This window comes from Myotis daubentonii, chromosome 5 (assembly GCF_963259705.1).
Source record: "Myotis daubentonii chromosome 5, mMyoDau2.1, whole genome shotgun sequence".
Taxonomy (NCBI): Eukaryota; Metazoa; Chordata; class Mammalia; order Chiroptera; family Vespertilionidae; genus Myotis; species Myotis daubentonii.
This window is the reverse complement of record NC_081844.1, coordinates 34,767,030-34,781,542: the sequence shown is the minus strand read 5'-3', so window position 1 is coordinate 34,781,542 and position 14,513 is coordinate 34,767,030. Positions and strand designations below refer to the sequence as shown.

At 53.5% G+C, this 14,513-nt stretch overlaps 1 protein-coding gene across 1 annotated transcript in view; it reads right to left on the bottom strand.

Annotated features, from left to right (window-relative positions):
• Positions 1–428: 428 nt before the first annotated feature.
• The window catches only part of LOC132235331 (bifunctional epoxide hydrolase 2-like), a 66,893-nt gene continuing 52,808 nt past the window's right edge, over positions 429–14,513 (bottom strand). The window contains exons 13-19 of the mRNA XM_059697533.1: positions 12,656–12,727; positions 10,180–10,213; positions 8,229–8,331; positions 6,505–6,574; positions 3,110–3,190; positions 1,963–2,021; positions 429–1,821 (exon numbers count right to left, since the gene is read on the bottom strand). Coding sequence (XP_059553516.1) covers positions 1,743–1,821; positions 1,963–2,021; positions 3,110–3,190; positions 6,505–6,574; positions 8,229–8,331; positions 10,180–10,213; positions 12,656–12,727 — 498 coding nt within the window. The 3' untranslated portion in view covers positions 429–1,742. The remainder of the gene's footprint in view (positions 1,822–1,962; positions 2,022–3,109; positions 3,191–6,504; positions 6,575–8,228; positions 8,332–10,179; positions 10,214–12,655; positions 12,728–14,513) is intronic.

Genomic DNA, 14,513 nt, shown 5'->3' with positions numbered 1-14,513 from the left:
TAAAATAATGTTACCTGGCTGGTGCAGTCACTCCCCAGGTCACGTATTTGCCTTTTAAATGAGCACTTTCATTCTCCCCTACAAAAGGCACGAGGTGGCGGTGTAGCTGGAAATGCAAAGCCCTCACGGGCCTTGTCCTAACATAAACTAGAGATCTTGGCGCTCATGCTTCCGTAGCACCTCGTCGGGGCCGGCACCATTCCGGGGCCCCGCATAGAGGAACTCATTTAATACTCACAGCCACCTGCGAGCTCGGTGCCGTCAGTGTCCCCTTTCATAGGTGAGGGAATTGAGGTACAGGAGCCTTTCTCGGGGTCACACAGTGGTAAGAGGCAGACCAGGAGCCCGATCTAGATAATCTGACTCCAGACTTAGAAAGCAGATTTTGTTGTTGTTAATCCTCACCCAAGGCTATTTTTTCCATTGACTTTTTAATTTTTTTTTTATTTTTTATTTTTGAGAGAGAGTGGAAGGGAAGGAGGGAGGGGAAGAGCACGCCATCGATGTGAGAGAGACACATTGATTGGTTGCCTCCTGCACTCGGGGCTGGCGTCAAGCCTGCAACCCAGGTACGTGCCCTTGAGTGGGAATTGAACCCATGACCCTTCAGTTCATGGGCCCACGCTCTAACCACTGAGGACACCAGCCAGGGCTAGAAAGGAGATTTTTGACAGAAGGAGCTCAGCCTTTGGAACCAGTCAGCGTGCTTCTGAATCTAGGCTCTGCCTCTAACTAGCCAAGGGACCCTGGGCAAGTTATTTGAACCCTAATTTCCCGCTCTGTGCGATGGAAGCACAGAGGTGGTGTATGCAAGGTTCCAGGCACATGGTACTTAACGCCAGCTCAGACCACTTCTGACCTTCCCCTTGCTTTCTACACACACCCTTTTGGCCTGGTTACTTGATACTCATCATGATTCATAATTCAGCTTAGGGAGACCACCACCCCAGCTTTCCCTGCAGGAAGCGCAGCCAGGGCGGTGTGCAGCCCCTGGGAGCACACCAGCCGGGGGCAGGGAGAAAGGGCTCATGGCCCGGCTGGGGCCTGGGCGGGGAGGTGCAGGTGGGAACCCTGCAGGCTGAAGGACCCATTCGCTCAGGCGGAGGTCGAGGAGCGTCAGTGTGGTGTGTGCAGGGACTCAGTTCGGGGGTGCTGGGGGGCCCTTAGGAATAGGGGAGTGATCGGTGGGGCCAGGCAGTGCATGAGCTTTCTGTGGGGAGCAGCGGGGAGGCCCTGCAAAGTTCAGTTCAGATCCTGTATGGAGACCAGTCAGGAGGCTGCCGTGGCAGGACTGGGCTGGCGACGGGGCTTGAGGCAGGGTGGGCGGGAGACGGGGCTTCCAGATGAGGCCAGAGGGACATTCTTAGAGCAACTCCTCCTCCTCCTCCCAACCGCAGCGGAATCACAGATGTTTAGCTTTATTGAGCAAAAGAGTTCCAATCTCTGTGGAAAGGCTTCAGAATTACCTGCTGATTTTGCTGCAAAACTATGGATTAGCCAAAGAGAAATCACCCCCGGCCACCTCCTTTGTCCCCTCACAGAACATAAATCATCCTTAGAGACCAAGTGATGCGTTTGTGCCCAGAGAATTAATATCTAAAATTACGTCTAATTTTACTCACTTCCCTTAAAGAAAATCACCCTTAAGAACCAGGCTGCTGGTTCTGAGAGACGCGGGTCAGGCCCATCTTGGTGCCAAGAGCAGCAGCCCAGCAGAGGAGGGGGCTGGCACACGTCACCCCCTAAAGCTTCGAGACCACTGGCGGGTCCCTGGCATCAGTTTCCAGCCACTGCACGAGGATCCGATTCAACTCGGCGGGCCTGGGAAGGGAATGAAAGAGGATTCGTACCCGTCTGGACCCGCCCACCTCACACGAGGTGAACGGCTAGCCCAGGAAGGCCTTTACTGAAGGCAAACAGGAAGTCCCGATGTCCCCCGCCCTGGGGCCCCCAACTCCTTACTTCTCTATCTGTGTCCAGTGTCCACAATCCTTAATGTGTCCCCTTTTCAGGTGGGGGATCTGGAAGAAAACACCAGCCAGAAAAGTAAATGGCAGAGTGCCCGTGGGCCTGGTTTCAGGTTAGTGCAACGTGTAAGGGGGCCCCTGTGGGGAGGCACCTTCCCCTCTGCTCCCCTTAGGCCAGCCCCCGCCCTGAAAAACTGCGTGTTTAGGGAAGGAATAACCACTTGTTGAGCAGCTACTATGTCCTGGGTGCTCTACATACATTGTCTTATTGAAGCATACCCACAATCCTGTGCGGTAATGGGAAAGCTCAGAGAGGTCAGGGAACCGCCCAAGGCCACACAGCGTGGCTGAGCTGATATTCAAATCCAGGGCTGACTTGTTCTCATCACAACTGTCTCCCTTCAGAACCATTCGTTCTCAGCCCTTTCACTGCCTGCAAGATGCTTGCTTGTTGCTGGCTCTCGCCATGCAGGCGTGACTATGCCTGATGCTGCTGACAAAGCCACAGCAACTGGAGATGGGCCGCTCTCAGCAGCTAGCCAGCCCACGGCCACCCCGCTGCAGGCCTCCCCAGTCACTACCAACCTCCACGCTGTTAACAGAGGGAGCTTCCAATCCCATCACTCCCTCCGGTGGCTCTCAGGCCCGTGGCCCACACAGCTCAGGCGGGCCCAGAGGGCTCAGCAAGATCCTCCGGCCTCATGGAGCTCCTGCCGTTCTCCGGGCATGCACGCTCCTCGCCTCAACACCCTGTCTCGCCCGGGTTCTCTCTCTCTGCCTGGGCTGAGTGCGGGATTAACTACAGGACAGCGAGTGCCTATAGGGCAGGGTCCGTATCTTACTCATCTTAACCTTCTCAGCATCTAGCACGGTCCCAACACATTTAAGGGCACAGCACAAGCCCATGAAATGAATAAATGAATGAGTGAGTGAATGAATGAGAGACTGCATCCGTGCAAGGAAAAGGAAGCATCAGGCACGGTTGTTGCTCCCAAGAGGTGACAGTGAGGCTCCTGAGGAAGCCCCCGTCCAGCAAGCGGTTCAGGAGAATGTTCCCCTCTGCCCTCAGCCGCCTCTTTCCTCGGGGACACCTCCCCGCTCCCTCCAGGAAGCACCGAGGGCCCAGGCAGCACCGCCCTCACCCAGTCCTCCATATGCTTGGACATCTCAGGAACAAGCACTAGGTCGTTCTCCACAGTTACCATCAGGGCCGGAATCAGGATCTGGGGAGACATGACAGGAGGTGGTGACAGCCAGAAAAAGAAAAGATGTCCCCTTCTTGCACCTTCCAGTTTAGGTCTCGCCTCCTCTGGGGCAGGGAAACGTGCTTCGTTTTCATGCTCCACGGCTTCCCAACTATTAACACCCGCCGAGGGGCCCAGCAGCTGCCGAGGCCCTGGCTCTGACTGGCGCGCTTGGCCTGAAGGAGGCATCACTCCTATTGGAGATCTACGAGAGGGATGTGAGACGGTAGAAAATATATATACTGCTCTCTGCCTCCGGGTTCCGGCACAGAGCTCCTGAAACGCCTGGGCTTTTTTTATTATTATTGATTTCAGAGAGGAAGGGAGAGGGAGAGGCAGAAAGAAACATCAATGGTGAGAGAGAATCATGGATCGGCTGCCTCCTGCACACCCCACACTGGGAACTGGGCCCACAACCTGGGCCTGTGCCCTGACCGGGAATCGAACCGTGACCTCCTGGGTCAGAGGTCAATTCTCAACCACGGAGCCACGCTGGCCGGGCTTCTCTGGACATTTCTAAGTGACGGGAGCACTAGGAGCATCTAGTACTTGTCTCTGACCCCGTCCCCGACACGGGCTCCTAAAACCCTTATAAATTCCCAAGTGCTCAGACCTCGAGGAGCATCTTTTGTTCTAAAGAGGCAACTCTGGGTGTTTCCTGGATGGGGGCTGGTCAGCAGAAACCCAGCCATGATTAGAAGTTCTGTTTTCAGCCCCTCTTCCCCCGTCTCTCTCTCTCTCTCTCTCTCTCTCTCTCTCTCTCTCTCTCTCTCCCTCCCTCCCACCCTCCTCTAGAGAGGGGAGAGGGACTGGAATGGGGTGAACAATTGATCATGCCCACACGAGGAAGCTCCATAAAAATCTCAGTAGCATGGAGTTTGGAGCGTGTCCACACTGGGGAACTCACCCATGTACCCGGGAGGGTGGCACTCGGCTCCCCGGGCACAGAGGCTCCAGCGCTCACACCCTCCCAGACCTCGCCCTCGTATTTCTCCAGATGGCTGTGCACCTGTGTCCTGTCTCTCCTCCTTTACTAAGCTCATAGGGTAAGTAAGAGGCACCCCGAGTTCTGTGAGCCACTCTAGCAAACAGTGGTCAAACCGAGGAGGGGTGGTGGGAGCCTCAGGTCTATAGCTGGTCAGCAGCACAGGTGACAACTGGACTTACGATGGGTGTCTGAAGTATGTGTGTTGGGGGGGGGCAGTCTTGGAGGCCTGAACCCTTAACCAGTGGGATGTGACGCTACCTCAGGTAGGTAGTGCTGGAATTTAGTAGTTAAAGTGTAGGACACCAGCTGATACTGCAGAGAATTGCCTGCTGGGGGACAAACCCTCACACATTTCATGACAAGAAGTGAAATGTTTTGTGTGAATGTAAAGGTTCCGGAGAAGACTGAGTTTTCTAATACAGATGAACATAGCAGTGCAGTGACCAACACAGGCTTGTGTGCGTGTGTGTGTTTGTGCGCGTGTGTGCATGTGTGTGCGTGCATGCGTGTGTGTGTGTGTGTGTGTGTAAGTAGAATGCGTGGGCTGGACCACTCTGTGGGATGGGACAAGAAAGGAAGAACTGCGCTTGCATGGAGATGGATATTCCTTTTCTTTGAGTTAAATGGATGCTTCAAAAGGGCAGCCAAGACTCTAGAGCAACGGTTCTCAACCTTCCTAACGCCGCGGCCCTTTAATACAGTTCCTCATGTTGTGGTGACCCCCAATTTCATTGTGACAAACTGAACGTAATTAAAGCATAGTGATTAACCACAAAACAATACGTAATTATATATGTGTTTTCCGATGGTCTTAGGTGACCCCTGTGAAAGGGTCATTCGACCCCCAAAGGGGTCGCGACCCACAGGGTGAGAACCGCTGCTCTGGAGAGTGAACGGGCCAGACACAACTGTTACCAACGTGACATTAGAGGCAGCAAAATGACTTCTCTTTTATCCACTGACAAACGGGGCCTGGAGAGGCCATGAAAGCCTCCATTTATCCTCTTTGTTCTCACTCTGCCATACTAATGTTCAAACAGCTCCAGTTTGTCCCTGATTAAGAAATCTGCACTGTTTTTTTTTACCCACATGCAGAACCATGTGCTTCTCACTGCACCCCATCCTCCAAACGAGAACCAGGAGACATGCAAACACGCTTTTGGTGCTGAAAGCCATCCGAGGCCGCGGTGGCTGGGCAAGCTCTAGAATGCTCCAAGTCAAAATGTAAACTGGTGGTGGGGGCACGGAGGAGGCGGGAGGGGAGGGAGATCTGAAAGGTGGCTGCAGAAGAAGGGAATTCCCAACTTAAGCACCATCAGGGTTCGCCTTCCCAGAATCTTTGACATTATGTCCATCCACACTTGGAGAGATTTTGCCCATCAAACTGCGGCTTTGTAATTTCTGTCAATCACAGAATACAGTGATGATAAGGAGCATTAATTGAACTACTGCTATGTGCTGGGCACTGTTCTAAGCATTTTATGTGCATTAACCCATGTTATCCTTACATGTTAGCACCATTGTTGTCATTCCCAGATTACAGAAGCGGCAACAAAGAACACACTGGTTAAGAGTGTTGACCAAGGCCACACGGGGGTCAGATCCCAGGCCGAATTCTGTCCAGCCCGCTCTTAACCACTGCCTTCTATGCTGTGCTGCCTCCAGACCAACCCGTGTCGTTGAGACCTCGTCTGTTTTATCCATTTGGTAAATCCGCGGTCTAGCACAGTGCCTGACACACAGAGGGTGTTCACAGTCGAGAGAGCCAACAAGACGACCAGGGTTCCCAAGTGAGCCAGGACCTTGAAAACGCAATCACCCTTAGGTTTTGAATGTTCTGAATGGAAACTGGGGGCCCCATTACTCCCATCGCAGACCCAGAGATTGGAAACCATCTTCTGCTGGACAAACGAGGAAACAGAGCCACAGACTGACTTGGTCACGTGATAAGGCCGAGACGAAGCCCTGCCTCTCTGAGAACACCCAGTGCTCCATCAGTGAACCCTTTGGGAGTCACCCTGGACCATCTGCTGCCCTGAGCTGGGGCACCACCAGGAGACCTGGGCCTCCCAGACTGAAGCTGCAGTCACCCAGTCAGAGTCCTGCTCTGTCCCTAACACTACCCATTCCAAGAGAAGCATCAGCAGAAGAGGCCTAAGGGAAACCTGGAGGAGGCACTTCCAAAAGCTCAGAGGAAAAGGACAGAAAGGCGGAAGCCAGCAGGTCGGTCTGTCCACCCCCAGCTCTGACCCAGGGCAATGGGAAGCCGGGGTGGGGGTGGGCGCAACACTAACCCAGCACTCACCTTCCGTCCTGTGCCTTTGCAGCCCCACTTCCAGTTCCTGTCTATGTTTCGATACCAGTTTAGGGGACCCCTGGGGGGCAGATCAGGGAATAAAGAGAGGAAAGCTTTTAGTACATGACTGTGCTGCGGACCCACCAGGCACCGGTCTCCCAGGGAGAGCCAAGCTTCTGCGGGAAAGAGGACCGAGCCGGCACAAACAACGGTGCCTAAGTGCCAGGCCTGGGGACACGCGGGGTTCGCGGAGAGGGTCCGTGGAGAGGGCTGTCACACGGAGCCGGCCCCACAGGACTCTCCATGTCATCCCAGGGCTGTCACGTAAGAGGGTGGGAGCTTGTTTAGCGCCCTCACCATCCAGAGGCCACTCCCCTGCCCTGGGGAACCCCTGGAGAAGGGACTTCAGGGGGTGGTGCAGAGGTGGCTCCTCGGGGACAGGCAGGGCGGCTCTGGGGCTGGACCTAGAACCCTCTGCCAGTCCTCGGGCCTAGTCGGGGTTGGCGCTCTCGGGTCTCACAGCTCTAGGCCCTGGGAATACCTTGGACATGCCACATACCCTTTTGGGACTTTTCATTTTCCTCCGGAACAAGGAGGGGGTGAGGCCACATTATCTCTATGCTCCCTTCAGAGCAAAGCTGTCCTCAAATCTGAGACTCTTAAATGGTCTCAGCCTCAAAAGAAGAAGAAAAAAAAAGCTTAGGGAAGAGTTGTGGGTTGTGGTGGTGCCAGAATGCTGGGGCTAAAGGGTGGGGGCCACAGGCGTTCCCAGCCAAGGCTACAGGATAGAGGACTTCCGGGCGGGGCTGGCCAAGGCAGTGCCCATGGCTTGGCTCTTTCTGAGCCCTCGGGTTGGAGTAAAGGATGGAAGTGTAGAGAGAGGCACGAGGGAGAGAAGAAGGATGGACATGTGGTGAACTGCAACATCCTTGAAGAAACCAGGAGCTTCAAAGATTTGCAATGTGTAAGTATTCGAAGGGCAATGCAGGAAAGGGGCCGTTGGAGCAAGGCCTTGTGGTTCCAGAGCAGAGGCCCAGACCATCAGCGTGAACGCAGGCCTGAGCCAAGGGAATGAGGTTGGACACCTGCTATAACGTGGAGATCCCTGAGAGCACCAGCTGAGCGAGAAGCCAGGCACAGAGGCACACACACTGTACTGCATTTATGTGAAATGCCCGGAGTAGGCAAATCCATGGAGACGGAGGGCAGATAGGGACGGCCTAGGACTAGGGGGTCGAGGGGAAGTGGGGGAGAGCTGACTGCTCAAGGAAATGGCCTTTCTCTTTGGGGCGATGTGGTGATGACCGCACAGCTCCGTGAGTGGGCTAAAACCACTGCACTGGACTTTTCAGAGGGTGAATTCTATATGGTATGTGAGCCAGCGCTCAACAAAGCTCTTTAAAAAGAGAGGTCTCCAGTCCCCCTAAAAATGTATGCAGTTTTTGAGGGTCCGTGTTTTTCTGAAGAAAGAACTCAGAACTGTCATTTGATTCTCAGGGGGTCGTGACTGAAAAAAGGTTAAAAGCATCTGCTCGGAGGGGCCCAGAAGGTAGAGGGAGGTGAGCCATCCCAAACCAGAGCCGACGGTGAGCCTCCACCACTGCAGGCAGGGAAGCAGGGCAGCCAGGCCTCCACGGGCCGTGGGGGCGGGAACCGGGCCTGTCCTGCACCCTGAGCACAGCAGCCCCCGTGCTGACCAGCCTCTCCTGTGTTCTGGGCACCACGCCGTGTACCTGAAACCGGACTTCCTGAACTGCTGCACGTAGAAGCGGATGTCCTCCTCGGTCACAATCCTGCTGAGGCTGGGGTCTTCCGGGGATTCCACAAAGAGTCCTCCTGCAAAAAGCCACTTGTTCCCGATCCCACGCCCTCGGCCAGGGGTCCCACCGCGAGTGCCGGCCTTCGCAATGGAGGCTGACCTCCTAACTGCCTCCCGCCTCCCTTGGCGCTCCTTCACTCATCCTCTCTTATCCACAGGGAGACCCTGTCCTCTCCGTCAGAGAAGTCATTGTTGCCTCTTTCATTCTAGAACCCAAGAGTGTCACACCCAGGCCTCCGCTTCTGGGACACACACGAGGACTGACCGCCCCCCTCCTGTCCTCCCAAAACGACACCTCCGTCCCAGGATGACACCTGTCTTCGGCCCTGCCAGCCCTCCAGCTCTCCCTCTCCCCTAGACGAAGCCTTTCCTCCCTAGCTTAACGAATCCCATCCCTCTTCAGATATCTCCACGGAGAGTCTTGGAATGTTCACCAGTGCCTGCTCCCATCGTCCTCAGAGCCTGGAAAACCATCGGGCAGGGCGCAGGCGTGCTGTCGCCCTCGGCACACTCACGGGCCCTCCCTCAGTGTCCTCGGTGTGGAATCTCATGTTTTCAGGAGTGTACACTGTGTCCTGGCAGTTCCCCGTCCTGGGGGTGGGGGGGGGGCAACCCTGTGATGCTGATGGACAGCCCAGGGACCACCGCCATTTCACGGGGGACAGCCCCGGGGGGCTCCCCAGGCTCAGCTGGGAGCTTTGGAGGCACAGGAGCTGGGAGATGGATGCAGCCTTCTGTGAGCTCCATCGCAGGGCTATGTGAGCAGGTGCCTCTGTGATGAAGCACTTGAGCCTCCCTGGAGGCCGGAGCTCCTAGCTCTCTGCTGTCTCGGGGCCGGGTGACAGCCCCTCGTGTCCCCCTCCCTGCGTTCCTGCCATCCGTCCGCCTCCCCTTGGACTCCCTGACTCTGCTGCCTGTGCTACCTCACCAAGTGTGAGCTCAAACCGTCTGCAGAGCGGAGGAATGCAGAGTGACCGAGTGACCGAGAAAGGAATGGAGGGAGGAGGCGAGAGGGAAGGGAGATGTGGTCTTGACCAGTGAGAGGTGTATGGCCTTTAGGGTCAGAGCAGTTTAAGCCCAGCCTGGCCACTTGGACAACTTCCTGAGCTTCATTGTCCTCATGTGTAGAATGCAGATAATAATGGGGTTTTTAAGGGTGTCATGAGGATTATAAATAATGTATCTAAAGAGGGCCAGGCCAGCATTTGCTGCACATAGTAGGTGCACAAACAAGTAGTAGTGTCCTCATTATCAATAAAAATACAAGTGAATAATGGTAAGGCCAGAGTGTTGGGGCAAAGGTAAGGTCTGTGGGAACAGTGCTGGATCTCAGAGCCATGGATGAACTCCAGTCTGTTCTTCACTCTGACTCTTCACTTGTTTCCAACCCAGGAGGGAGGACAAGGGTGGAAATGTGACAGAACTGGAATGACAGGACTCGGGGCTGGGATGGAGGAGAGGACAGTGGACTATGACAGGGGAGACCTGGCTTGGGGGCTAGCCCGACTCTCCCTCTGCCTGCACCAGGTGACCCTGCAGATGTCAGTTCCTATCTTGGGTCTCGGTCCTTGTCAGTAGAGGCTGGGATTGCCCCGACAAGCTCTAAGAGTCCCCCAAGCTCTTACTGTTTAAGATCTTGAATCCAAAGGTCCCTGAAGGAAAGGAACCTGAGGCCCTGTGGTCAGCCCAGGGCTAAGGGGAGTGTTAGTCACCTGCGGGGAACCCTATGGTAAGCCAGTCATAGTTCAGAGCTGGCAGGTGGCTGTTTCTGCTCATAGAGTCCGATGGAGAAATGCTCATTTAATGCTCAGCTGGCTCCTGCCATGGCCCTCCTGATTCCCTTCCCTTCTAAGAATACTTCTTACCTTTTTCACAGACGTCGTACAGGTTGATCAGAGCCTGTAAGAAGAAAAGTTGGAGATTATGTCATGGGTAAAGTAAAGAAAATATGTTGGAACAGTCACTTACTGTGTCATCAGACTAGTACAAACATGCTAAACTCCTGAGAGGTAGGCAAGTCCTCAGGGTTCACAGCAGAAATAGCTAACAATCAAAGCTCTGGGCCCAGGCTGCCTGCCCCCTGCCCGCCCCCTCCCGCCCCCCCACTTGCAGGTCTTGGTGATATTATAACAACTTGATTATATCAATCAATGGGAATAGAGATGAGACCTTAGGTCTATGGCAGATGGGAAGTTAAAGATAAGACCCTCCACAATAAATCTGTGGTCCCACCCATCATGACAGAGAGATGTCAAAGGAGTTGGTCCATTCAGTTTAGAACTAAGAGGAAACCAAAAAATGTTCACCCAGAAATTTATAGCTACGAGCCTGCCTTCACAAGTGCTTGGGTTTGAATTTACACTCTCTCCATGATCTGGAAATCCCCAAGATGCAAAATCAACAGCAACCACAACAAAGTGAGGCTGGGCTAGTAATACCACCAGGATGTCTGACAGAAGCAGCCAGTGCTAAAACACAAGAGGGCCATTTCCTCAATCCCAGCTGAAGCCTACTGCACAGATTCAGTGTTGCTTGAAGATGAGCTCACAAACCAAAATTACAAAACTCCCTCTCTTCTCTATCCCACCCCCCTCCTGAAAATCCCATTGCAAGAGACAGTAAACATAGCAAATTGTGAATCTACACTAATAAAAGAAAAAGATGCAAATTGACCATCACTTTGCAAAAGCCCACCAGCCAATCAGGAGTGAGTATGCAAATTAACCCGACAAAGATGGCAGGTTAATCTGCATACGCAGGCACCGAGCGGCCAGGGGCGGGGTGGCTGCTTGTGCGCGCATTGGCGCCAAGCAGCCTGAGTCCTGGGGCTGGGCGTCCTTGGGACCCAGGCTGCTCTGAGCCTGTAGGCCTGTATGTAAGGCCGGAGTGGCTGGGGTCCTGGAATGCCCCTGGCCACTCCAGGCCCATGCGTGCAGGCACCGAGAGGCTGGGGGCAGGGCAGGAACATCCCTGGGACCCAGGTGCTTTGAGCCAGTACGCGCGCAAGTGGCCAGAGGCAGGGCGGGAACGTCCCCTGCAGCGAGCGAGCAGACAGGAGGGCCCTGCTTGCACCTGGCCTGACAGCGAGGGGCAAGCAGTCCCCTGCAGGGCCCTCACAGAGAGCAGACACTAAGGCCCTGCTTGCCCCTGTGGCAGTGAGCCAGAAAGGCAAGCAAGCTCCCACCGAGAGCAGCAAAGGGCAAGCAGGCCCCCACAGAGAGCAGACAACAGAGCCTGCGGTGGCATCAAGCAGGCGGGTCCGCAGAGAGCAGAGAACCACGGGGAGCAGGCCTAAGCCATCAGTAGGACATCCCCTGAGGGCTCCCAGATTGGAAAGGGTGCAGGTCGGGCTGAGGGACCCACCCCCCATGCACAAATTTCATGCACTGGGCCCCTAGTATCAACTAATAGAACTTGTGAGAGAGAGGGAGAGAATGAAAATGAGTATGCTTAAAATTATTAAAAACATAAAAGAAACTGAAAAACAAGAACAGAACAATAGATCAGAGTGATTTGAAAAGGAGCCAAATAAAACTTTCATAAATTTCAAAAAATGTTCATTGAAAGAAAAAGCAATAAACACACAAAACTTCAAAGATGGGTTAACCTGCAGATTAAATACCACTAAAAAAACAATAATAGGGTAGATCGGAAGCATGTTTCGCATAAACAATGACAGGAGCCTCTAAAAGAAAAAAAAATTGTCAACCTAGAATTCCATATTCAAACTATACTTCAAAATTGAAAGCAAAAAAGACATTTTCTGGCCAAAAACATTATGAGTTTACTACTAACAGACTGGAAAGAACTAACTACAAAAGAAAGTCCTTCAGAAAGAAGCAATTGAATTCAATATAAAAGAGTGAGATGCTAGAAGTGGTCAGCACAGAAAGTGGCAAACATGGGAAAGGCTAAGCAGGCACTGACTATATGAGGGTGGGTAGAGGGTATGGAGATAAACCATTATAAGCAACTGTGGTTGTTCATGAAAAGGGTTGAAACAGCAATTAATTTGGGGCTTTGATAAACAATTCTGCATGTTGGTTAAAATGGTATAATTTCTCCACAGTCACTGTTATAATCATTCTTTGATTTTAGTTTCAAAGCTTTACTGGTGTGTGGCAGTGAGGATGTGACCTTCCCCCATCAGTGTGACCGGTAGCGTGGGATCCACTCACCCTGACTACAGAAATCACAGGGAAGAGGGCCAGCTTGCTCATTCCCAGGCTCCAGTCCCCACCCCCTCTTCCCAGGGAGGCCATCCAGAGACCTCTGCACCCCTGCAGCTCCCCCTTCCTGCTACTTATCCGCCTTCTACCCTCCCACCCCCGTACCCCTCACCTCATCATGTGCTCTGAAAAAGAGTTTGAAAGTCCGGTACAGGTCCTCTTCCAGTTCAGCCTCAGCCACTCCCTAAAACAAAGTGTAAAGGAAGTCAGCTGTCTCTGAGGCATGAATCCACCAGTGGCAACCGCTCAGAAATAATAGAGCTCCTTCCTCCACACAGTCGCTGGGGGATCATTGTTATGGGAAGGAACTGAGGCAGAGCATGGCAGTGTGTCTTAGTCCATTCCAGCTGCTATAACAGAACCACAAATTGTGTAGTTTACAAACACAGATACTTATTTAGTCTGGAGGCTGGGACGTCCAAGACCAAGGCCCCAGCAGACTCAGTGTCTGGTGAGAGCCCACTTCCTGGTTCAGAGATGGCATCTTCTCACTGTGTGCTCACGTGGTGGAGGGGGGAGGGGACTATCTGGGCACTAATTCCCTGTATGAGGGCTCCGCCCTCGAGACCCAATCATCTCCCAAAGGGTCCACCTCCTATTAACATCACATAAGGACTGGGATTTCAAGATAGGAATTCGGGGTGGGGTGAGGGTGGGGAGTGGACACAAACATTCAGTCTATAGCAAAGTGCCAATCTATTTTTATCTCCTCCTTCCAAATGCTCACCTAAACACACCCAGGCAACAACTAAACCGGATTGCAGAATGTTTTCTAAACGGTGCCCTGCTTTCCCACCTCCTTGATTTAAAATATTGTAGCCTCCACCAAGAACACCTACCTCCCTCAGTTTGGCCTTCAAGAAGCCTTCAATATCTGTCCCAAACACTGCCTCCTCCATGAAGTCCTGTCTTCCCCCATCACATAAAATAACTCTGCCCTTCTCGGTTCCCACAGAGCCTTTGCTGTGTCTCCTCGGAGCCCCTTGAGCGCAGGGAAGCATCCGCTCTTCTTCTTCCCGGGACCATCTGTGACTGGTCCTGGGTAAGGCTGACGGTATGTATGTCCCTCTCCTAGGAATGTCCCCAGAGAGGAGGGTCCCATAAGCCAGGCAATAGCCACTGCAGTGGCCAGCACCCTCCGTCCCTGCTCACTGCAAGAGTTCCTTCTCCACTGCATTGTTTGTTCTGCATATTGCAGATCATGAGAGCTCGGGGTCCACGGGACGCCAGCACCGCAGCAAAGGACACATTTGTCATCTGGCGGTGCTGGGTCTGCAGTTTATGATTTTATGAGGAAAGGGATGCTGTCGTGTTAATTACAATCCCCTTACATCTGTAAGATTCAGTTATGATGGAGAATCAATCTGCTGTGTGATGAATGCCGAGGCAAGAAACAGCCACGGGAGGAAGTCCATTTGAAGTGATTGATGAAAGCCCCGGTCAGCCCTGTCGCCACGAGTCATCACTCTTATTTATTGAGAGCAGCCCCATCCCAGAAACCGCTGCTGTTCAGGAGCCCAGGGGTGTATGTCAGTGTGTGGAGGCATCGTCAGAGGCCAGAGGTCTGGGCGGGGCTTTGGCCCTCAAATGGTCCTTCGAGAGCGAACAGATGCCAAGAGGGTCAACAGAAAATCCAGGGAGCTCCCACAAAGCATGAGCGTGGGCAGCCTTTGTGCCTCAGCTGCCAAGATCACAGACTGTCTCCCGGGGGAGATGGGAGCCTCCCTCTAATCAGTGGCCCGGGGCAGCAGCTCTGCTTCACGTTCCGTCTACCTTGATAATAACTGGAAGTTCTGTGAAACTCGGGGCCGAGTTCTCTCAAAGCACGCCAGAAAACAGGGCTGGGTGGTTGTCTCTGGGGTTGAGGATGCCAGTGGATAGAGACACCTGATGCCTGGGCAAGAAGAAAAAACTATTCATTACTCCCTGCAGCCTGGCCAGGCAGATGAGAGAGAGGAGTCAGGCCTCAG